Source organism: Verticillium dahliae, genomic scaffold (genome assembly GCF_000150675.1).
Source record: "Verticillium dahliae VdLs.17 supercont1.20 genomic scaffold, whole genome shotgun sequence".
Taxonomy (NCBI): Eukaryota; Fungi; Ascomycota; class Sordariomycetes; order Glomerellales; family Plectosphaerellaceae; genus Verticillium; species Verticillium dahliae.
In genome coordinates, this window is record NW_009276967.1 from 577161 (window position 1) to 600310 (window position 23150).

Consider the following 23150-nt stretch of genomic DNA (forward strand, 5'->3'; position numbering starts at 1 on the left):
TGGAATGAATGGAGCAAGGTGTGAGGACAACTTTTGGACACGTGCGAAGCTGGTTGTGGCGACAAGACATCGTCAGGAGGGAAAGGAAGGGGGGAGGCTAGGAACAGAATGGCCTGATTTCCCCGCTCACGTCTTTTCAAAGACTGGGCAGACTGGCGTATGCAGTCAGTCAGATTACAGACCGAAAGAGGCCAGCGGGACGGAAAGGTCAGGCCGGATAATGCCAGCCACCAAGTAGGCCAAAAACCCCCCTCCATTCGAACGACGTCTTGGCGCGCAAAAAGGCGTAGAGGGTGGAGGGGGTGGCCGCGCCGAGCGGCCAGCGCCTGCAAGAACCATTCATCCTGTGCAGTTGCGTTTCAACCTCCCCGCCCTTTCTCACCGTCTCTGCCCAATGGCAACAGTTCGTTTCCCCTCATCCTTGTCGATCTCGTTGACTTTGGCGCCCGGAATCCCGCCAACGGCCCCTCATTGGTTTGACCCGATCGCGTCGAGAAGGAAGTAAGGGCACACAGAGCCATCATTGGCCAGCTACCATGCCACTCATCTTGGGCGTTCGGTCGAACCTGGCGATTCTATTCTCAGCAACACATGTGCTTTCCCTACTCGTCTCTCGCTAGATTCTCGATGTTTTTGGGTCGGCTGCACTTTGGCCATCCGGCTGGCCAGGCGGGTTGGCAGCCTGCCAAGCTCCACAAACCACCCCAAATTTACACGCCCACCTCTGCTTGCAGCACACTTGCAGTAACCATCCTTGCAATCTGAATGTTCGCTCCGGAAGTCTGCAGCTCGTCCACGTTCTGGCATATATCTCCATCTCCTCCCACAAGCGACCATGGGTCCGCTCGAGATGAAGCCTCTTCCACCTGGTCAGCCTCGTGGTCATATACCTCTTGCGGACAGACCTTCTCACCTCGCTCCACGCCGATGAAGCCCTCTCGTGCCGGCTTGGTAATGATCTCCAGACCTTGACATCAACCGCCCCGACCCTTCGCCTCCCTTCCGGCTCCGCACCATCTCCCGCCGCTCTCGCTCTCCCTCCTCTCCTACGGTTCGTCATGGCTCCTCGACGCGCTGCACGGGCTCTGGGCCTGTTGTCGCTCGCCGCGAGTGTCCTATCATTATACGTCACACCCGAATCCGACTGTGCCGCGTTATGTCTGGGAAGCGCAAATGAGACGATAAGCTCGACGGAAGCCTCCATCTCCACATCCGACATTGCTTGCAGGGATGCCGAGTACAGTTCCTCCTCATCAGGAATCAGGTATCGCAACTGCATTGACTGCCTGAGCAAGAGTCAAGAAACGGATGGCGAAGAGAGTGACCTGCAATGGATGCTGTGTAGGTGTAAAGCCTAGTGCTCCTACACCTAGCCCATGCTAATACGTCATGCAGACAACATGCGCTATGCGTTGAATACATGCCTCTTTGACGAGTCAACAGCCGTCAATTCGCCATGCATCATCAACTATGCCTGCGAGCCACTGGAAGACGCCCTGAAAACAGGCCTCTCAACCCCTGGCGAGCAGAGCTTCGACTATTGCACGGCGGACGAAGGCGCCTTCTCAAAGAAATGGCATTGGTCCTGTGTCTCATGTCTCAAGAGCAGTGGGACGCAGGTCTATCTATCCAACTGTAAGTATCCGTTCGCTTAAGCACCCTGGTGTAACCTATCCAAACTGACCTGTGCGACAGTCCTTCAAGCACTTAAAGCCGGCTGCGAGCAGAAGCCTGAGCTTGGAGATGTGCTCACTATGCGCGGAGAGATCTTCTCCAACACACTACTGAACATTACTGTGACCAACACCACTCTGCCTGGCGAAGGAGGAGCTGATTCATCCACCATGACAACGGGTACCTTGGTTGGTATCGGCGTCGGAGGCGGTCTCGGCCTTCTGGGAGCCATAGCACTCACCGTCGCTTGCTGCCGTCGCCGAAAGAAGAGAAGGGCCGCGGAGCAGGACGACCTTGACCGAACACCCCCACCGGACAGGAGCAATGCAAGCTCCTTCACGGCCATCAACCACAGCCCGTTCCTCCGAGACCACAAGAAATCACCTTCTATCTCTACGGAGTATGAGCTTCAGGAGAAGCAAAAGCACATTAACAATGCCGACTACTACGATAGGATGGAAGAAGAAGCGCGAATCGGCCGCGCCAAAGCGAGCTACAACTTTGATCCCCGTCTTTCACAGCATGGTCCCGGCAGTGCCATGCCCACACATCCGGCGTATAACCCCCGTATGACCATGAGCCAGCCTGCAAAGTTGTCATCGCTTGCGCCTGCCCCACAACGGTCCAGAGCGAACACGCCTGACTCCTACGCTCTCCAAGCATATCTGAATGCCGCTGAAGACGGAGTCCCCGGCGGCATCCCACGCTCCAGATCACAAACCCCATCTGGCCGTGGCTCACCACCTGCCTCCACTGGACGCTCTTCCGCAGAGCCCCCAGTCACCGGCACCAGCACGACCCTCACAGCCCAACAGCTCCCCGGCGGCATTCCCCCTCCGCCTCCGGGCCCCCCTCCTTCTCAAGCGCACGCCGCGGCGTCCAAGACTCGCTCCACGAGGGCGCCCTCTCTTGTGCTCCCCTCCCTACCTCGCATCCGCATGCCCAAGAGGTACGCACCCCCGACCATCAACGTCGAGGGCGCCACTCCGGTCGACGGCGACCGCCATCCGGCCGATGAGATGCAAATATCTGAGCCCATTGCCCTCCACGAGGCGCGTTTCACGGACAAACCTCTTGGCGGACCCGTTGTTCTCGCTGATTCGGCGCCGAACAGGAATATCGACCCAAGGGTGTACGAGAATGACCAGCCGATCAACAGCGGCAAGAGCACGCTGTTCGGATGGTCTGGGAATTAGCGGAGTTTTTACGTATACCGCTTCAATAGGGATTCTTTTGCAGGGTAGGCTTTTTTGATTGGAGTTTGGGGGTAGGATTATTGTGTATACAGCCAGCGTGGCGTATTCTTCACCAGACAGATTCACGTTAAAAACGTGGACTACTTTTTTGAAATGGTATTCATTAATTCATCTTGCTCTCTCTATCATTGTGTATGTGCTATGCTGCGCTTCACCCAACGTCTGCTGATGCTCTAATCCCCGAGACGCCTGCCAGGACCCCTGGTCCTCCATGCTTCGGGAAGGGGGCCGCCTCCGGTGGCGGCGCCAGTGGTGCGCCCGGTCGATGGCTCAGCGGCTCGCGGACGAATGGCAGTGCCAAAGTTGCGCTCCAGGATGCGAGGCGTGTCGACGAAGCGGGACAGGAACCCAGGCGTGGGCAGCAGGTTCCGCCCGCCGGTAAAGGTCGGGTAGATCCTCGTCAGGAAATCGAACAGGTGGGCGGCGAAGAAGCCGATGAGCTGCATGAGAAACGTCATGGCGCCACCAGGAAACAGCAGAGACATGAGCATCATGGCAAAGGGCATGAGTTGGGCGGGAATGGTGATGAAGTAGATGCTGGCCTTCTGGCCGCGCTGGTCTTGGGTCACGGTGCGGCACATGGCGAGGATCAGGGCCGAGAGGAAGAAGCCGCCGCCAAAGAGCCAGGAGGCTATGGTCTGCGAGGAGAGGATTAGCTCAACTCGGAAGCTTTTACTGGGTTTGTGCTTTTTTATATCGATCGATCGCCATGGGACAAGAAAGAAGGTGCCCACAGGCAAAAGGATGTAGGGAGCGTATAACCACCCGAGCAACATTGAAACGCTGCCCGGGACATCGAACATGCTTCCCACCATGCCCACGCCGCAGACCAAGCCCTAATGAGGTAGCGGACCGGCTGTGCCGTGGGGGTGATCTTCCTCGTTTTCAGGAACCGCTGTAGCTGTGGGAATACACCACGCGGGCAGATAGACGAGGTGGTTTTGTCATATCCCGGGATAGACGAAGAACACAGGTCACAGGGAAGGACACAATGGGGCAAGATGAGCAGGCAAAGGCTTACCGTGATGACGCCGCCGACAAACAAGAGGTACCATATTACATCCTCCTTCTTGGAAAAGCGAGGGTTGCCGACCTCAAGGGCGCTTGTGTAGCTGTACAGAAAGTACGTGTCAAACAGCAGGCTCAGCTGGGGACCAGTGACGAGGAAGTTCGACCAGATCCTCCAAACTTGGGGAGGAAAAGTGAAAAGTTTTTCGGGCATGAACGTAAGCCAATGCGCAGGGAGAGCTCCCAGGTATACGGAGATCGAAGTCACGAATGCTGCCGTTGCGACGGTTCTGTGACTGTTAGCAATGGCCAGTGAGGGGGACACGCAGAGATAGATTCTTACCTGGCGATGGGCGGGGCCCGCCAGTAGCCATCCAACATGTCCGACGACATACTGGCAAGCGAGGTCAATCAAGTGCAATTGAAGACCTTTCAAAAAGTGAAACAGAGTCCGTGATGGCTTGATTGTGGTTGTGAAGAGATAGAGCACAGCCAGCTGGGCAGGTTGCAACAAGCTGGTGCGGACAGTCCAAGGGCCAAGGTTCAAGTTTTGGTGAAACTGTGTCCTCGGAAGGCGAGGATGGCAAAAGAAGGAAGAAGAACACGACGCGCCATAAAAAGGGCAGGTGCCTTTTTTCTGCCGTGGAGAGCTCCCCACAGCTCCCGGTTTAGGTGTAGGCGGTGAATCGCTATACCCGACATCGGATTGGTCGACATTCGCCTCTGAGCCAGTATTTTGTCGATAGACTGGGCAGCGCCCTTTGGATAAGGATTACTAGTAGATCTTGGAATATACCGTGTAGAGAAAAACATTCCCGCAGACATCACTCCTTTGTCTGAACCACCGACGCCATGTCTTCCAAATCAGCAAGCCCGCGCTGGGCGGCCATGGCTCGTGACACCAACGAGACCAAGATTCAGATTGCCCTGAACCTCGATGGCGGGGACTTCCCACCCGACACCGACTCGCGGTTGACATCTGCCAAGGAGGAAGGCCATGCCTCTCAGGCGAGCAAGTCGCAGATTATCAGCGTCAACACGGGCATCGGCTTCCTCGACCACATGCTGCACGCCCTGGCCAAGCATGCTGGCTGGAGTCTGGCGCTGAACTGCAAGGGCGACCTTCACAGTACGTGTGCCCCTCCATTGCCCCTCCATCCGCCACTTGAACTCTTCAGATGCACAATGAACAGAGGCCGAACAGCAGACTGACCATAGCAATCAATAGTTGACGACCACCACACCGCGGAAGACGTTTGTATCACCCTCGGTTACGCTTTTGCCCAGGCCCTCAACAGCATGGCCGGTCTGGCGCGCTTCGGCTATGCCTACGCCCCTCTCGACGAGGCCCTCTCCCGCGCCGTCATCGACCTCTCCAACCGCCCCTACAGCGTCATCGACCTCGGCCTCAAACGCGAGAAGATTGGCGACCTTAGCTGCGAGATGATCCCCCACTGCCTGCAGAGCTTCGCGCAGGGTGCGCGAGTCACCCTGCACGTCGACTGCCTGCGCGGCGAGAACGACCACCACAGGGCCGAGAGCGCGTTCAAGGCGCTGGCGATTGCGGTGCGCCAGGCCACTACCAAGGTCGCCGGCAGGGAGGGCGAGATTCCTAGCACGAAGGGCACCCTGAGTGCATGAGCAATATACCATCTTCGAATTGGCACGAGGACATGCTATAGCCGGATCTCTACCCATGAACACGGTGATTCACGCTGTGGCTCCGATTGATGTCCTTGGTGTCTCTCATTAATCTTGATCATCCATCTGACGAGTAACAAAGTCTGCCCGACTTGGGTCCTGAACGCCATGCTGTCCTTTAACACACAATATCCATATCCCGTATCCAGTACAATCAATGATGTAGCAGGTAGTCCCCAAAACAAAATCCAACCCAATAACCCAGTCATTCAAGGCTTGACATTTTCCTTGTTGAGAATGTTGTTTACTGCCCGCCGTTTTTCAGCTTTCCGCTGCTCGATCCGAGCGATGGCGGCTGCTCGCCTTTCAGGTGGAATAGCGCTCCTTGACATGTTGGCTCCGAGCATCGTGCTGGCCTCGGCATCTGGCACGCCGAGACGGGTGAACCGGTTTTGCAGTAGATCGATATCGCCGTGGTCTCTATCCAAGAATCGATGTCGTGGGGCAGGCGTTGCGCCCGAGGGAATGGCGCTCGAGATCTGAATCTGCTGGTTGATGTCGGTGCCAAGGCGCTCTCTGTTACGAGGGGATCGAGGGATGAATGGTTTCCAGCGTGGCCTTTCGAGATCGACTCTGTCTTCCAGAATGTTGAAAGTAGGCTTCGCCGGCTCTTCTCCTGTTGCCTTGGATACTCCATCGTCTTGCTCCTTGCATCGGCCTCCTAGGTCATGCAATGACCTCTCATTCAGCTTTTTGCCCAGCGACTGTACCAAATCAAAGCTTCCCTTCCCTGCCTCAACTCCAACATCTTCTTTATCGACTTGTGTTGGGGCAGGTTTTGTTTGTGACGGACGGACGGGATCACTCGCCACACGCGTGGCGGGCTTCACCTCGGCAGTTGTGTGCGATGCCCCATGCTTCAGCATCCTAATCTCCCTTTTCAGATCCGAGATCTTGTCCGTTGCAGTCTGTAGAACACGTTTCGTCTCCTCCTGGCGCGCTGTGGCCTCGGCTCGGAAGGATTCGTACTCCTCTTTCAAGCGACGCATCTCTTCATCCTTGCGGCGGATTTCCTCCCGCGCCTGTGTCAGCTCAGCATCAGCTTCACGAGATGAGCTGGTCGCTGCCCGTGGATCGCTTTTCGTTGAGACAGAGGCGTGCTGCTCGGCCGTACGGAGCTCAGCCTTGAGTTGCTTGACCTGCGCGCGAAGGTCGCCGTTCTCTTTGACCTGCGTCCGGGCCCTCCTCAACTCGCGCTGCGTTTCCAAGAGCGTCTTCTGTGTTCGTGGTGAGGCTGCTTGTCGGCGGCGTCTGCTGTGTGTGTCCGCGTCGTCGTCGTCCGGCTTATCAGTCATCAAGGACTCCACCTGCTTCAGCTGATCCCTGTACTGAACAGCAAGGGCCGTCTGTCGCGCCAGGTCCTTCATCAGCTGAGGGTTCTCGCCTTCATCGCCGTCGAGTCGTCGCGTGGCCATTTGCGCGGCCATTTCCGTAATCTTTTTCTCCATCTTCACAATCTTCTCCTGCTCTTCCTTGAGCTTTTCGTTGAGATCAACGGCCTCTGCGTCCTTCATCTTGGCGTAGGATTTTGCGAGTTGCTTATACTTCAGCAGTTTCTCCATCTCGGCCCGCGCGTCGTGGTGGTACTGTTCGAATTCCGACTTCCAGTACTTGCCTGACCTCGAAAAGGGCTCGTTGAGATCAACAGTGATGTCGTGCATGCAGTTATCGTCGTCGTCAGCCTCCTCCCACTCCTCCTCTGAGCTGTGGCCGTTGACGTTCCTCCTAGCTGGCGAGGAACCGGAGGCGGAGTTCGAGCGGCGTGACTTCTCCATCGTCTCCGTTAATCGGGTGCGCTTTGATGCCGAGCCTTCGTCTTGCGGGGTGAATGAGCTGGGGAATTTCCCATGGCCGTTGTCGCGCGATCGGCTCTTTCCACGCGTCGGGTCGACACGGTCTACAGTGTTGTGGTCAAACGACACGCGCTTGCGACGAGATGTGCCGGTGCCAGGTGTCAACAGGATTCCTTGCGGCTTCAAAGGGGTCCTCGAATCCTCGTCGTCCATTCTCGATTCGGTCGTCTGCTGCTGGGCTAGTTGTGAAAAGTTGGGCGCGTTGTCCTCGACGCGCGCTGGTGTTCCAAAGATGGCGCTCTTCAGGGCTCGAGCAGCGAAGACTGGTGCTGGCGTGTCTGGTTGTTCGGCAAAAGTTGTGTCATCTGTGAGGAAGGAGTGTTAGTTCACGATGCGTATTTGTTGCGGCCTGCATGTTCATCTCACCCGTCGCGACAGCTCTGGTGTCTCCAGACGCGCCCTCCAGGCCTTTCCTGAGCACCCAGCCGAGCATCGTAAGGCGGTGGTATCAACAGGCCGAATGACCATGCGATGTGCAATCGAAAGCAAGTATCTGACGCGCTTTCTTCGAAATGAGTTGCCGCAAATAATGTTGTCGGGGTCGTGGGGTGTTTGCAATGGGGGGAATCTGGGGTTTATTGGTCTCATCAAGGCCTGGTGTATTGTTTACTTGGTTACCCCAAACGGCTAGAGGAGGAGTCGCGAAAGGCCTCCAGCGTTTAGAGGCCGTAGTCCTTTTGATTGGCAGGCCTGGGTGTCGAATTGCGGGCCGCTGGGCAGAACCACGTCACACAGGGAAGGCCGCCGCCCTGCAACGACCCCGCTATTATCAGCTGGGCTGGTAGCGCTTGGCAGCCTAAGGGTCCCTTGTGCAGGGTGCTGATCTCAAGGCCAGTGGAAGTCTCGACATGTGGGTGACGCTTTTGCTCATTCAACACCACTTTTTACCTATCATCATTCACCAGTACACTTACGAAAATGAGCTTCCCACAGTAAGGACTCACAGCTTATGCTGTGAGAACCCTTTCGCTCCCTTCATCGTCTCATAATGGCGTGGAAATCATCTGGGGCGTGGAACAAGCCCATCATCAATCTGCCCAAGCCTGCCAAAGATGACTCGAGCTTCCCTGGCCTCAAGGTCACGAGCCCAGAAGCCACAGGCACCCCGAAAATCGAGTATGAGGAGCTACAGGAGAACGAGCTGATGGTCTTGGAGGCCATTTACGGCGACGACTTTGTGAAACACACAGATACGCAGAGCGCTTGGAAGGTACCTTCTTAATAAATGATAGCACCGGCTTGACGCTCTCGACCTCAACGAGCCATCGCTGACTATGGACAGAAATCTGAGCCTTCGTTTGACATTCGGATCCGGGCTTCCTCGGACGATGAATTTGTCGTCACGCTAGGCGTGGTGCTCACCGCCACTTATCCCAAAACCCCGCCTGTCCTGACGCTCAAAGATGCAGATGACATTCGCGATGTCACTCAGTTCAAAATTCAAAAGTATCTCGAGACCAAACCCAAGGTCTTTGCTCAAGAACAACAGGAGATGATAGACCGTATAGTGGAGGGGGTTCGCGAGATACTCGAGGACGCCTCTCAGGCCAAGGCCAAGGGACACAAGTTACCTTCGTTGGAGCAGGAGCGTGCAGCCCATGAGGCAGCACTCGCCGCGCAGGCGCAGAAGCAGCAGCAAGCTGAGGAGCGCAAACGGGCGGAGGAGAGCAAAGAGGAAGAGAGGGTGCTCGGTGGTCTGCTCCAGGAGGAACTGAAGCGCCAAAAAGACAAGGCCAAAGAATCCAGGAGGAAGAGCAAGCCCAACGGGTTTGGATCAGTCCCGCCCATGGGCATCGGCCATGACCTTGAGGACGGCCAGATTATCTTTGATCAACCCTGTCGTGCCACTGATAAGACGGGCAATGAAATCTTCTTCCAGGCCGTCTCGGACAAGACCGAGCACGCCAAGGGGCCCATCTCGACAGTCTTCGATGTGCGGCCCGTGTTACCCAATGGTCAGGAGCGTCCGTTGCTGGCTCTCAAGGAGACGCGGCTGCGGACAGCCGGCAAGGACACGTCTGTTTTCAAGAAGCAGATCCAATCCCTAGAGTCACTGCTTGAGTCCCTGAAAGCCGTCCGCCACAAGAATTTGCTGGATGTGCTTGATTTCAGGGTGGATCGGGAACAGGAAAATGGTGATGGAAAGGCGCCAAGCCTTTGGACATTTACAATCCTGACCCCTTTGGCAGAAAAGGGATCTCTCGAAGAGCTTCTCGATCTTGCCGGCCATCTTGAGGTCGGCAAGGTTCGCGCATGGACCAGAGATCTTTTGGATGCCCTCAACTTCCTGCACAACAAGTCTGTGGTGCACCAAGACATACACACGGGCAACATTCTTCTCTTTCGTGAGCCTACGGGTGAAGTTGTCCCCAAGTTGGCTGATGCCGGATACCAGCGAGAGCTGCACGGCATGTCGGCCAAAGCACGAGCTCTACCTGGGCTTGCCTCGGCCCGATCCGCATATTGGTTGCCGCCTGAGATCGCTGCCGTCTCCCGGCCAAACTACACTGCCAAGACTGATGTCTGGGACTTTGGTGTCGTTTTTCTGCAGATGATCTTCGGTTTGGATGTGCCAAACAAGTACCATGCACCTGCGGCACTGCTCGAGGCACTTTGCCTCTCCAACCCCCTTCAAGAACTCACGACGAGATTCTTCAAGCAAGACGTCAAAAAGCGCCCGCGACCCTTTGAACTGAGCTCGAGCGAGTTCCTGGCAACGGATGCGCCAGTCTTGGTCCAAGAAAGAATGTCGATTTCGAACAGTTACCATTCGAACGATTCCTCACAGATGCTCATGCCGAGACTGAGACGCGAGTCCACAAATAGGACCATGAACTCGTCGTCCAGGTATAGGGAAGACTTTGTCGAGGAAGGTCGCCTGGGCAAGGGTGGATTTGGTGAAGTTGTGAAGGCCCGGAAGAAACTTGACGGCCAGATCTACGCCATCAAGAAAATCAGTCAGCGATCACAGTCGAGCCTGACTGAGATTCTCAAAGAGGTTCGTCTGCTGTCACAATTGAGCCATCCTGCTGTAGTGCGATACTACAACACTTGGGTCGAGGAGATCCCTGAGGTGTCAGAGTCGGAAGGCGACACATCAACGGATATGGGCACAGATGCCTCCATGGAGACGCTATCTCAGCAGCCTGAAATCATGTTCGCCACGAGCACAGGGGGTCTCGATTTCATGTCGTCGAGCGGATATCCACAGGTTGAATTTGGGTATGAGGATTCAGACGGCCTTGAGGATGACGATGATGATGAAGATGACGACGAAAACGATGACGACGATGAAACCTCTTCGGACATGGAAGACGAACTTGCTCCAGCCTCACCAATGATAGGCAGAGAGTTGGGTGATGGTAAGAGAGCTCGTGTTCAGCGCGCTTATCGGACGGTGCTGTACATCTCCATGGAGTATTGTGAGAAACGGGTGAGTAGTGGCACTTACACCGAGTTTTCCCTCGAGCCTGGGCTGAGGTTGCTAATCTGATATAACTGTAGACGCTTCGCGACTTGATTGCCAGGAAACTTTATCAAAACAACTCTGAGCTGTGGCGACTGTTCCGTCAGATATTGGAAGGATTGGCGCATATCCACGGTCTTAGCATTGTGCATCGCGACCTCAAGCCTGAGAATATCTTCATTGCCAGAAGCTCTGACGGCGTCGACAATGTAAAGATTGGAGACTTTGGACTCGCAACGAGTGGTCAATTTGCCGTTGATAGGGGCATTGCAAATGGCATGGAAGCAGACGATGTCACCAGAAGTATCGGCACTGCTTCGTATGCAGCCCCCGAGGTACGTTCTGCCGCCAACGGGACATACAGCTCTAAAGTCGATGTAAGTACTACAGCGCTGAGTGACAAAAGAGACTGTGCTAAAGTGTGGCAGATGTACTCATTGGGTGTCATATTCTTCGAGATGTGCTATCCCCCGATGCTCGGCATGCAGAGAGCTGAAGTGCTCGGCCAACTCCGACGCTCGCCAGCCATACTGCCCTCTGACTTCAAGCCCGCTGAGCGCACTCAAACCGAGATTATACTGTCTCTCCTGACGCATAATCCAAAGGACCGGCCGTCAAGCTTCGAGCTTCTCCAAAGCGGCAAGCTCCCTGTACAGATGGAGAGCGAGACCATCAGGCGCACTTTGGCTGGTTTGGCGGACCCGAGCTCTCCGTACTACAAGAAGATGCTCTCAACCTTGTTCTCACGTCCAGTTGAACAAGCCAAAGACTACGCATGGGACATGCACACGAGCCTGCCGAGCCAAGCCGATCTCCTCAACCAGAACATCGTCAAGAAGGCACTCATCTCTATCTTCAGACGGCACGGTGCTCTCGAAATGCCGAGGAGCTGCCTGTATCCTCGATCAGCACACTATGCGGACAATGTCGTAAAGCTTCTCGACTCTAGCGGCACTGTCTTGCAGCTGCCATACGACTTGACCATGGGCCATGCTCGAGCGTTGGCAAAACAATCAGGATCACCAGCCATACAGCGAACGTTTACCTTTGGCAATATTTTCCGCGATCGACAAGATACAGGACAACCCCAGATGCTTGGAGAGGTCGACTTTGACATTGTGACGACCGACACATTAGACCTAGCGCTGAAGGAGGCCGAGGTTCTGAAAGTGCTGGATGAGATTGTGTCTACTTTCCCCTCGTTATCATCGACACAGATGTGTTTTCACATTGGACACTCTGAGCTCCTCCAGCTCATTTTTGAGTACTGCAGAGTTGAGCCCAGTTCTCGTCGCGCTGCGGCAGATGTCCTCAGCAAGTTGAATATCCATGGATTCACCTGGCAGAAGATTAGAACGGAACTCCGGTCTCCTTTGGTGGGCGTCTCGTCAACCAGCGTCGACGAGTTGCAACGGTTTGACTTCCGAGGTAGGCAGTCCGACTCGAGGTCGAAATGAGGAGAAGCTCGAGCTGATATACTGTAGACACACCCAGCAAGGCGTTTTCCAAGCTGAAGACGCTGTTCGAGGGCTCCGATACCTATCAACAGGCCTCATCTACCTTGGCCCACTTGAAGGAGGTTTCCGAGTACGCGAAGCGACTCGGCGTGGTGAGTAAGATCTATGTCAACCCTCTGAACAGTCTAAAGGAGAGCTTCTATACCGGCGGAATTCTCTTTTCTTGTCTCTACGACAAGAAGATGAAGGACGTCTTCGCTGCCGGAGGTAGGTATGACAGTCTCATCAAGGAGCATCGGCCCAAGGTCGGTGGACAATATGAGGAGCGGCATGCTGTAGGTTTCAACTTAGCTTGGGAGAAACTAGCCCGAGTGCCGAAGACAGGAGGCAAGGCCTTCTTGAAGAAGACCGAAGAGGAGAGCCAGAGCATCTTTACAGCAAGACGAGTAAGCATCAGTCAAGTCCCTACACCCACAGGTCGACCTGCTTATACAAGTCCAAAGTGCGACGTGCTCATCGCCAGCTTCGATGCCGCCGTTCTCCGAACTACGAGTGTGGAGATTCTACAGATTCTCTGGGCGCACAACGTCAGTGCCGAACTTGCAAAGGATTCGCGATCGCCCGAAGACCTGCTCTCTAAGTACCGCGACGACAGCTACTCCTGGGTTGTCATCATCAAGCAGGATGCCATGCTCAAGGTAAAGAGTCTGGGAAAGAAGGATGTGCCCGATGTCGACATTGCCATGGCGCAACTGTTATCGTGGCTACGTGCTGAGATACGTGAACGGGATTCGAAGGCTGTCGTCAAGCTTCGAGGCAATCAACAGGCCGAAGCGGCAGCAGCTGCTGAGAACCATGTCGAGCAGGACGTGCGAGTCTTGGTGGCGCAGACGAAGAGTAAGAAGTTCAACCGCCGAACTGTAGTCGAGCAGGCTCAGGTCAGCGCGTCTAGTTTGGTGCAATCCTTCCTGGACGGCCCGATCCTCGCCGTCGAGACAGCTGACCAAGTCATGGATTTGATACGGGCGACCAGCCTGTCTGATGGCGAAAGTTGGCGCAAGGTAGAGCACACGGTCACCACAGCCGAGAAGAAGTACGTCAGAGAGATCCACGACATGCTGAGCAACTGGCAGTGGGCATGGGAGAAGAAGAGCGGAAGCCGTCATGCGTTCCTCTACAACTTCAGGACGGGCAACTGCATTTACTACGATCTTGGGGCTTGAGCCTGTCCATCTTAGCATTGCTGGAAAGTCTGGAAAGAGCCTGTGTTGGCCTAGATAGGAAGCTAAATGAGCATTTCATGATCTTGAATGGGTGCAGTTGCAACCTGTCATGCCAACCGAAGCTGGGCAGAGTTTGCATCGCAGTAAGCAACGGTAGTACTGGAATAACACGGCCGAATGGCGCGACATCGGTACGTACTACCTTGATGACCTCCGTTTTTTCCGAAGGGCGGCCTCTCCGACAGGCTGATTCTCAGAGGACCGGACCGGGTCCCAAGGCCGGCCAGTACTGGATACAAGGCGGAGCTGGTGCGCCTGGCGTCTCACAGAGGAAGCGCGGCCCTGGGACAAGGTACCCCGGTACCTCCCCGCTGAGTCCCCGTGCGAGACAAGTCATCAGAGCGAGCCCAGCCTGGCACGCGCCTGGGGTGGACGAGAGCCGGTGGCGCCGCAAGGCAGGTGCCCCCCTGGTTGGTTCCCTTCGTCTCCTTGGCTGCCCACCAGAAGGGTCCCCGACCCAGAGGCCCTCCCCATCCGTCACTTTCCTTTGAGGCGAATCCGAGACAGACCCAACCACGAGCTGATGCCTCCTGACTCTTCCGCCCGAAGTCGCATCTAGTGCCTACCGGCATCTCCAAGATTTCCAGACCGCCTTGAATCGACCAAAACTTGATTCCTTTCATACCTTCTCCACGCCCGTCTCTTTCCTCTCTCTTTAACCCCTGACAACCCCTCTAGGCAACTTTCACCCCGCCTTGACCCTCCTGCAACTCACGACCTACACCACGATACAGACAACAAGCGATTCTCCGACGAACCATCCTTGGGATATCTCCGTCTGACTGGTGATCAACGAAGCCATTTGTACCTCCATCAGCCCTAAGGCGAATACCTTGGAAGTGTTCGGAAAAGCGAGTGTAAAGTGCGGACAGAGTCGCACCCTTCTCCCTGCCCCGAGCCCCGGTCGTCATCCAATCCCGGATCCGGCGCTTCTACTTTTGGGAGACCTTTTTCTACCTACGGCTTGCAAACATGGCGCAGAAGCGTCTCATGAGTGAGCTGCAGACGCTGCAGAAGGAGAAATGGGTGTATATCGACGTGAGTATTCACGAGGCAACCTGATCGGTCCCTCAATATTGACGTTGGTTCCAACAGGTCGATGAGCAGAATGTTCTGAAATGGAAGATCGGTCTCATGGTCGTGAACCCGGATAGTGTCTTCAATGGCGCATACCTCAAGGTGAGCAGGTTCCGCCCTTTCTTTTGGCCACGATACAATGAGCTTACCCCTGTTCCCAGGCCGCCATGACCTTCACCTCCGAATACCCCTACCAGCCCCCGACCTTCCAGTTTCAAACCAAGAACATTGTCCACCCGAACGTCTACTATGACGGCAAGCTGTGCATTTCAATCCTCCACAAGCCAGGGGAGGATGAACAATCAGGCGAACAAGCTTGCGAGCGTTGGTCACCCCTGCAAGGTGTCGAGTCCGTCTTGCGATCTGTCCTGCTGCTTCTCGATGACCCGGAGATCAACTCGCCCGCGAACGTTGATGCCGGAGTCCTGTACCGTGACAGTCGCGAAGAATACAACAAGAGGGCCTCCGAGACGGTAGAGGCGTCCAGGAAAGACATACCTGAGGGTGTCAAATTCCCTACAACCGCCGATCTGGAGCCCGTGCCGCAAAAGCCTGTGGACGACGATGCCTTCTGGAACGAGACAGATGACGAGGGCGACTTCGACCTGGGTGGTAGCGACAGTGACTTTGAGATGGACGAATACAACGAGGACGAAGAAGACGACGACGCCGACGATAGTAGCAACACAGCTGCCAGGAAGAAGGATAACACTAAGGCCTGAAGCTAGGCCTTGTCATTTAGACCGCGCTCGAGGTGGTAGATGTATTGAGCGGGGCGTTACTCACATGACGTTTGGGTTTGCTTTTTGTTTTTGACTTCCAGCGAAGGACTTATGCATAGCGACGGTCCATGGCGTTGAGAGGTAGTTTTTTTGAGGCCCGTGGCTTGTGTCAGGACAGGGGCATCACCGACAGGATCTCATTATTGGATTCTGGTGGGCGGCCTGGGTTATTGGTGGCCCAGGCATCGTCGTGAATAGAGTACCGCAAATGGGTGCTTGTTAGAGCAGCCAATATATTCCTTCCAGCGTACCACTCAAGCAGTAGACTATCCTATTCATCATGCAAGATGAATGTAGCGTGGAGGCAGAAAGGGCACAACGAGGAATGCTTCAGCCTTGCGCCTAACGGCTTAACATGCCCAGACTATTGTACAAGACACTACTTTTCACGAGAGATGTGACAGAAATGACTGCTCGGCAACCCAGTCGCTACGCTGGTCAATGATGGCTGTACCCAAATCATCGGTGGGCCCCTACGTAATCGTTGGAGGCACAGGTGGTACAGCACACGGCCAGGCTGTCAAGGTGTCCCGGCGCTAGCGCATGTTAGCCATGCAGCTCCCGCCTCAACAGCGTCAACCGAGCCACAGCATTCAGCACTCAGAGCTTCACCTTCGTCTCCATCAGCCTTTTCCCTCCGACGACCCTCCGTTTGTCTCTTGCTCCGGCTGGCTCACGTCTATTCCGTGCACCGAATCCCTCTCGAGCCGACTCCTCTTGCATCCTCGACCCCCGATCGTTCGAATACCTTGGCGGTGCTGACCGTCACTTGGCGTGGATCCCCCAGCCAACCGCCGCCTGTCCTTGTCTCGACGATGCGTAGTACGACACACCTTGCCACCCCATAGGAAGCCCACTTGAGGGCACCATTACGACCGCGAATACAGAGGGAGGCGTGAAAATAAGTTCGCCGAGGAGCAATGGCGCAAGAACCTTCCGACGACGATGTCTCCAATCTCTGCGCCATCGCCGACATTAGCGAAGCGCAATATGGCAAGGTCGTGTTGAATGCGCTGCGGGTGCGTCTCAAACCTTGGCTTCGTCCGAAGAGTCTCCCGTTTCCTGACGCTTCGCACAGAATAGCAGCAACAATCAGAATCAGGTCATGATGGAGATCTTTGACGACTTGGAGGCCGTACGTAGACCGCCCTCATACTTTTGTTTGACCGTTTCGGGCGCTAAAGAGGTGATGCATAGTTTGTCAGGAAAAACACGTGGGATGAATCTGCGTTTGGCGCGAATCGAGAGGGCGAGACCAATAGCGCCGGTATTGGTTTGTACAGCCATGCCGCTGAACGGTTGGGCGAGGCACTGACGATGTGGCAGCTTTCAACGTCGACGCACCCGATAATGCTGTCATCCAGGGCGTCACGCCGCCCCCCGAATCGAGCTACTGGCCCGGCAGCGGAGCTCCCTCGCGACCTCCTTCGAGAACGAACAACAAGTCGCCGCTTGGTAGGATGATTGATTGGACTGTCGGGGATCCAACCGGTACTGGACCTCGTTCGTCGCGAGGACCCGTTGGGCTGACGAGTTGCAGGACCAAATAGCTCCGCTCAGGAGGATGAAGACCTACAGCGAGCCCTCGCCGAGTCGGCACGAGAGTCGGGTGTCGCACCGCAAGAAAACGGAATCATGGACGGCATCATCCCGACATCTACAGCACACTTTGGCCCAGCGAACCGCAACGACTATGATCCGAGCAACTGGGCCATGGTTCCTGCAGGCCCAGCTACGCGCGCCCGATCAGCGCTAGATCCTGTACCGTCGAAGAGGCAGAGAGCATCGGACGCTCCTGCGTTCTTAGTACAACAACCAAACGCGCGGAATGCAGGTCACCGTCTGGGTGCGATCTTGTCAATCTTTCACGAGATCCCGTTGTCTCGAAATGTCTTGTTGCAGACTGGACGCCCGGCGGAGAACTACGGTCACAACAAGGAGTGGTGGAAAGGTCAGGCTATCTACCCCGCTCATCTGGCGGCAGCGATGAACCAGGGCCAACCGGTGCCTGACGATGCCAAGCCAGACTTCAACGAGGAAATTCACCGTCTGATGGCTTTTCTCGATGCGACGGATCGCAGTTACGGGTCGGTTGAAGTCATGGCGGACCTTCTCGATGGAACCCATGCCGGGCGCGAGAGGCAATTCTTCGACGTTCTCAACGAAAGCAACGACCCGGATGTCCTCAAGCCTCTCATGCATGATGCACTGAGCATGCTCGTCAATACTTATGAAGTTGTCGAGAGCGTCGATAGATTCTCGTTCCTTGACTTTGAGCTTAGTGCACATCAGTGGTCGCAAGTCGAGAGCTTCTATGATGTGTGGGATTGCTTGGCTTGGGACGAGTCCATGACATGGCAAGAGATTAAAGACGACACAAAGATGACCGTCTTCAGAGAGATGGGCGAGATCATGACGGTTTTGCTAGATGGGGACTGTCCTGATACCATCGACATACCTGAAGTCTGGTACCCCGAGCGATACCTAGAGGCAAGGAAGAAGGATGCACGGGCGATTCAAGAGCAGCTGGCCTGGGCACTCGCAAGGCTTTACGATGCTACGGCGCTGGAGCACGAGTACAAGAACTGGGACGACCCGGTGACGCACAAGCAGCACGACAGGCGCGAGCTCCTGGTGCAGGCTGTTGAACAATATGAAGGCTTCGTCAAGTACCTCACTGGTCTGGTGGAGTTTGAGGATTTCGCACCTCCAAACGAGGAGGTTAGCAAATTGCTTCAGCTGGACACGCTACCGCCACTTGCAACAGATAAGGAGAAGGATATGTTGGCCCGATGCGAGCAGGTGCTCATACGCTGTAAGCACAAGCTCAGGGAGCTAGATGCCAACATGAGCAGTATGTGCACACCAAAACATGATTCGTTTACGTACTTGCTGACGTGATTACAGAACTGAATGCCGACCGCGATTACCTCAAACAATATCGACGGTATCTAAACACCCTCCTCACAGACCCTGAGCCGGAGGACGGTGAAGAGCCCATTACGTTTCACGGCAAGAAATATCTTCTTCGGGGTGTGGCCACTGGGCGAAACATCATGTACATTTGCCGCAGAACTGAGCCTCAGTTGATCGACCTTGAAGAGGCTGCACAGCCTCTGGATCAGTGGTGGCGGCTTGCATATGTGGCGGGTGATGAACAACCCGTTCAAGCGGAGGTAAATACTATATTGCATTGACATAGGGATCGAGTGCTAACACTTTCACAGAAGGTTGAGTTTAGTGTCGTGAAGGAGAAGATGTTGAAGGAGTCCAAAAACCCACTACTGGTCTATGCAACAGAAGACGCGCTGAACACGCCGCGAATTCCCCTCTCGGACGAGCTTCAACGGTTCGTGCTGGCGGAGAACAAGATTTTCCGTCAGGAACTGAGCCACGAAGCGGACCAAGACGACGATGAGGACGTGCCGTTGATCAACCCGAACATCTCACCTGTCTCGCCGTCCAAACGCAAGTACCGCGCAAACAGCGTCGACTCCATGGACACCAACCGAGCATCATTGGGCAACAGCGAAACGAACTCTAGAGCGGGGGACTTTGACGACATGGATGCTTTCGGTATGGTCAGCGGAGGCGTGGTCCGCCACGCAGCGAATACGACAAGTTCAGCAGCACAGTCAGGAAGATATTCAGATCTGGAAGGGCTTCGCAACCAGAGTCAAGACCAACTATCGGCGACGCTTTCTCCCGAGTCAACGCATTCAGCAGCCAGCCAAAACACAGCGCCTGCACTATTCAGCCGCTCATCCACCAGCCAAACCTTGCAGGAGACAGTAGACACAGGATCCATCGACCAGCCGATCGAACTGGAGGCGACGAACAACGAGATCAAGCTGCCCGAGATGCAGGAGCGCGGGGGCAATGGATCTCTCTTTGGCAGTAGACATGCATCAGCAAGTTCAGCATCTGGCCGCCGTGACGCCGCGGCAGAGGCCATGGACGTGGATGCGTCATTCTCTAGGCAGCTTGACTAGGCATTCAGCGAAAAGAGATCTGCCAGAGGGAGGGGTCGGTCAGGAAGCAGGCTAAGCCTGCGGAAGAAGATGAATGGATGGCTTGACCACCTTGTCGATGGCTACAGAAAGGGGTAGACTTGAAGCGGGGAGTTCGTTGCCGGGGTGGGTTCGGTCCAAACATGGCAAAGCGAAGGGGCGCCATTGTGTATCAAGTTCAGTAGTCACCCAGTCAGGAGAGAGCATGTTCCTCAGGAACACAACAACATGAAGCTATGAGAATCATTCAAAGTGAGTATGATGGAAGGGGGGTTGAACTCTCGTGATGTTGCCAGATGGAGTGTGCAGTATGTCGAAGGTTCCAGAAGGTTCCATGCCCGCAAGCGGTGGGCGGTGATGTCACATTTGGGCCCCGGTTGTGAGACCTTGACCTCACAGCTCGTGCGAGTGGGCTGTAGGAGCATTGACAGGAACGTGTTGGAATCCTGAAATGACTTGTTCAACATCACGCGACTTCTTCTTTCTGCATTATATCTTTTGTTCACCGATCTTTGCAGTCCTCAACTCGCCGTAGGTTGTTTGGACAATTGACATCGAAAACATATACAATCAAGACGACCAAGTCTACCTTGCACCACCATCACAGCAAGTAACTGGACGCAGACGCTAAGCCCCACCAATTGGGCAGCTGCTCTACAACCCAAAGCAACGAGGCACACATTCGCCTGACTTTTGACAACCCGACACACCATAATTCTCATACCTCAGCCTGGTGGTAACCTTCACTGTCTCCTTCTGTGTCTTCTCCTTCCATCTTTGCTGTTGCTCGGCAGCACAGTAGAAGCAGGATCAGCTCGGCACACCGACAAGGCCCGCCCCGCATCAATACCACCACCCATCCACCATTGCCAGTAAGCCTTGAGAGGCACACACCGACGCGATGGTAAAAGAGACGAAGCTCTACGACCAGCTGGGCGTCAAGCCCGAGGCTACACAGGAAGAAATCAAAAAGGGCTACCGGTAGGTTCTTCCTCTCTCGTAAATCGTTGAATCTGCATCATTTCCAAGATAGACGAGCTAACAACCCCGCTACAGCAAGGCAGCTCTCAGGTGGCACCCCGACAAGAACAAGGACAACCCCAACGCCAGCGAAAAGTTCAAGGAGTGCTCCCAGGCCTACGAGATCCTCTCCGACCCCGAGAAGCGCAAGATCTATGACCAGTACGGGCTCGAGTTCCTCCTCCACGGCGCCCCGCCCCCGGACGCCAGCGGCGGGGCCGGCAACGCCAACCCCTTTGCCGCTGGCGGCATGCCTGGTGGTTTCAACTTTGGCAACGCCGGCGGCGGCGGCAACACGCGCTCGTTCCGCTTCAGCACCGGTGGCGGTGGCGGTGGCGCGCCGGGCTTCAACTTTAGCAGCGCCGAAGATATTTTCGCCGAGTTCATGCGGCAGAGCGGTGGCGGCGGCGGCGGCGGCGTAGGCGGCGGAGAGGACATTTTCTCCACGTTTGGCGCGGCACGCGGCGGCCGATCGCGGGTGCGGCACTCGTCGGGCGGCTTCGATGACTTCTCGCCGCCTAAGAGGCGGGAGGCCACGCCCGAGGTGACGACGGTTGAGAGGGCGCTGCCGCTGACCCTGGAGGAGCTCTTCAAGGGTGTGACGAAGAAGATGAAGATCAAGCGCAAGCTGTTTGACGAGAGCGGAAAGAGGACGACGACGGACACGGTGCTCGAGGTGCCGATCAAGGCCGGTCTGAAGAAGGGTAGCAAGATCAAGTTCAAGGGGGTCGGTGATCAGGAGGAGGGAGGCCAGCAAGATCTGCACTTCATCCTGGAAGAGGTACGTTTTATTGATCCCCCTTGTGAAAACATTCGCATGAATGCAAAAGCTAACGGTGACTCGCAGAAACAACACCCTCTGTTCGTCCGTGAGGGCGATGACCTCGTGCACACGGTTGATCTCGACCTCAAGGAGGCTCTGACGGGATGGAAGCGAACCGTTGCCACGATTGACGGCAAGCAGATCAACCTTGACAAGGCCGGCCCGACGCAGCCCGGCAGCTCAGAGCGGTATCCCGGACTGGGCATGCCCGTGTCGAAAAAGCCGGGCACGCGGGGCGACTTTGTCATCAAGTACAACGTCAAGTTCCCGTCGAGTCTTACAGCGGCGCAGAAGCAGAAGCTTAGGGAAGTTCTCTAAGCGAGCGAGTGAGTGGCTTAGGAGATGAGGATCATGGACTGGCTTTTTTTTCATGAATTCTTTTTTTTATTACGAATCGGTGTTTTGGGCGTATCAAGGGGTTTCAGTGACTGAGGAGCTTAGGAGATGAGCCCCAGGGGTTTTTGTTAATAATGAACACAACGTTTACACTTTACAAGAGATACCAAGACTGAGATTACTATTCGACAAAATCATGATTATGCCTCAGATCAAGCCCGTGCTGGTTAAATGTGACGTGAGATCTTATTGGAGATGTGCCGTACCAATGTCAACGCGGCTACGGCAAGGACCCGTGAGTCCCCGCACCCGAGATGAGTGACAAACAAACACGGCATGCCCTGTCCAGTGCGGCCTTTTACGTGAGGGTGCATAGCTACGGGCGGCTGCGTGCAAGGGGGACGACATGGAGGGCGAGGCAAGACGCAAAACATCAGACGTTGCGCCGCAGGAAATCTCGGCGGGGACTGGTCTTGTTTCGGGTGCGGGGCGTTGAGGCCGCGGGCTGGGCGCTGGGCGGATTCTGCTGCAGCGCAACACAGTCACGATGTACGGTGCCGGAAGCGCTCGTCTGCATTAGGTTTCGAGGTGTGAAGAGGGCCGAATGCTGCATGCGCTTCCATGAACATCCCGAGACTCGGCATCGACTTCCAGGGTCTGTCTGTTGACAGGCAGCACAAGGATACGGTTTGGCCCCCCGTCGCGACACGGGCCACGACGGCGACGACGAGGCTGCACTTGACTGCGCAACGGCTCGTGAAATGGCGGCCGGGAGAGAGAGGCCAAGGATGCCTCTTGCCCCGGGCGACAATTACACAAAAAAAGACGCGTCGTTGTCGTCGGATGGAGGGGCACACTGGCCCATGACGACATTGTACAGGGATGGGCGCACCGTATTGGGCGCAACAGCGGGGTAATCATGAGGTGCACCTCCTCCGTGCCCCTCCTTTTTCCTCGTTGCTTGCCAATTTGAGTACCTTACCTCAGCTGCTCAGGTACCTCTGCCGGCTCGCTGTGACGGGGCAGTCTCTTCAGTGGACACACGGCGGCTTGTTGGGGCTACAATGAGGGGTTAATTCGCGTCTCTTCAGTGGCAGGATTGCACCCGCCTCGGGAGCAACAGGCAGCCAGGGCGCTCAGGGCGTCCCGGGCAACCACCATCGGTGATGGGGCTGACAGGGCAGCAGCAACCGTGACGGGTCGAGATCCCGCCTTGGTCTTGGTGCTCATGTCGCTTTCGATCTGCATCTGGTGCTCTCAATGCTCGGCTCTGGCTTGTTGGTCTAGGTACTCGAGGCGTTACTTGGGCTGACCACCATTCTAGTCTACCTTTTCCTTGATCCATCCCATTTCTGCTCTTAACCCGAACGTTGTCCACTTTTCAAGCCTCCCCTTGTTCTGCTG

At 55.6% G+C, this 23150-nt stretch overlaps 8 protein-coding genes across 8 annotated transcripts; 6 read left to right on the plus strand and 2 right to left on the minus strand.

Moving 5' to 3' along the window:
• Positions 1-1058: 1058 nt before the first annotated feature.
• Positions 1059-2870, plus strand: VDAG_08482 (uncharacterized protein; the record flags this gene model as incomplete). Its single annotated transcript, XM_009660207.1, has 3 exons — positions 1059-1341; positions 1396-1635; positions 1696-2870. The coding sequence occupies 3 exons, from the start codon at positions 1059-1061 to the stop codon at positions 2868-2870; spliced, it is 1698 nt and encodes a 565-aa protein (XP_009658502.1).
• A 233-nt stretch (positions 2871-3103) lies between these two features.
• On the minus strand, positions 3104-4331 carry VDAG_08483 (uncharacterized protein; the record flags this gene model as incomplete). Its single annotated transcript, XM_009660208.1, has 3 exons — positions 3104-3568; positions 3952-4228; positions 4282-4331. The coding sequence occupies 3 exons, from the start codon at positions 4329-4331 to the stop codon at positions 3104-3106; spliced, it is 792 nt and encodes a 263-aa protein (XP_009658503.1).
• A 459-nt stretch (positions 4332-4790) lies between these two features.
• On the plus strand, positions 4791-5656 carry VDAG_08484 (imidazoleglycerol-phosphate dehydratase; the record flags this gene model as incomplete). The annotated part of the gene is made up of 2 exons (XM_009660209.1): positions 4791-5067; positions 5167-5656. 2 exons carry the CDS (start codon positions 4791-4793, stop codon positions 5577-5579), a joined length of 690 nt encoding a protein of 229 aa, XP_009658504.1. The 3' UTR covers positions 5580-5656.
• A 192-nt stretch (positions 5657-5848) lies between these two features.
• VDAG_08485 (uncharacterized protein) lies at positions 5849-7925 on the minus strand (the record flags this gene model as incomplete). Its single annotated transcript, XM_009660210.1, has 2 exons — positions 5849-7797; positions 7859-7925. 2 exons carry the CDS (start codon positions 7923-7925, stop codon positions 5849-5851), a joined length of 2016 nt encoding a protein of 671 aa, XP_009658505.1.
• A 555-nt stretch (positions 7926-8480) lies between these two features.
• On the plus strand, positions 8481-13759 carry VDAG_08486 (serine/threonine-protein kinase gcn2; the record flags this gene model as incomplete). Its single annotated transcript, XM_009660211.1, has 6 exons — positions 8481-8702; positions 8775-10925; positions 10997-11335; positions 11387-12386; positions 12443-12861; positions 12919-13759. The coding sequence occupies 6 exons, from the start codon at positions 8481-8483 to the stop codon at positions 13636-13638; spliced, it is 4851 nt and encodes a 1616-aa protein (XP_009658506.1). The 3' UTR covers positions 13639-13759.
• Positions 13760-14187: 428 nt separating this feature from the next.
• On the plus strand, positions 14188-15809 carry VDAG_08487 (ubiquitin-conjugating enzyme). The gene is made up of 3 exons (XM_009660212.1): positions 14188-14736; positions 14794-14877; positions 14937-15809. The coding sequence occupies exons 1-3, from the start codon at positions 14671-14673 to the stop codon at positions 15495-15497; spliced, it is 711 nt and encodes a 236-aa protein (XP_009658507.1). The 5' UTR covers positions 14188-14670; the 3' UTR covers positions 15498-15809.
• Positions 15810-16477: 668 nt separating this feature from the next.
• VDAG_08488 (ubiquitin interaction motif protein) lies at positions 16478-19549 on the plus strand (the record flags this gene model as incomplete). The annotated part of the gene is made up of 7 exons (XM_009660213.1): positions 16478-16576; positions 16636-16692; positions 16755-16830; positions 16884-17012; positions 17098-18411; positions 18465-18733; positions 18785-19549. The coding sequence occupies 7 exons, from the start codon at positions 16478-16480 to the stop codon at positions 19547-19549; spliced, it is 2709 nt and encodes a 902-aa protein (XP_009658508.1).
• An 843-nt stretch (positions 19550-20392) lies between these two features.
• On the plus strand, positions 20393-21728 carry VDAG_08489 (psi1; the record flags this gene model as incomplete). Its single annotated transcript, XM_009660214.1, has 3 exons — positions 20393-20548; positions 20624-21368; positions 21435-21728. Exons 1-3 carry the CDS (start codon positions 20469-20471, stop codon positions 21726-21728), a joined length of 1119 nt encoding a protein of 372 aa, XP_009658509.1. The 5' UTR covers positions 20393-20468.
• Between the last annotated feature and the right edge of the window lie 1422 nt (positions 21729-23150).

Excerpts from the sequence above, each read along its gene's own strand:
- VDAG_08487 (XM_009660212.1), top strand. The coding sequence starts at position 14,671 with ATGGCGCAGAAGCGTCTCATGAGTGAGCTGCAGACGCTGCAGAAGGAG. Across the intron at positions 14,737-14,793 it reads AGAAATGGGTGTATATCGAC|GTCGATGAGCAGAATGTTCT; the intron begins GTGAGTATTCAC and ends TGGTTCCAACAG. Across the intron at positions 14,878-14,936 it reads TCAATGGCGCATACCTCAAG|GCCGCCATGACCTTCACCTC; the intron begins GTGAGCAGGTTC and ends CCCTGTTCCCAG.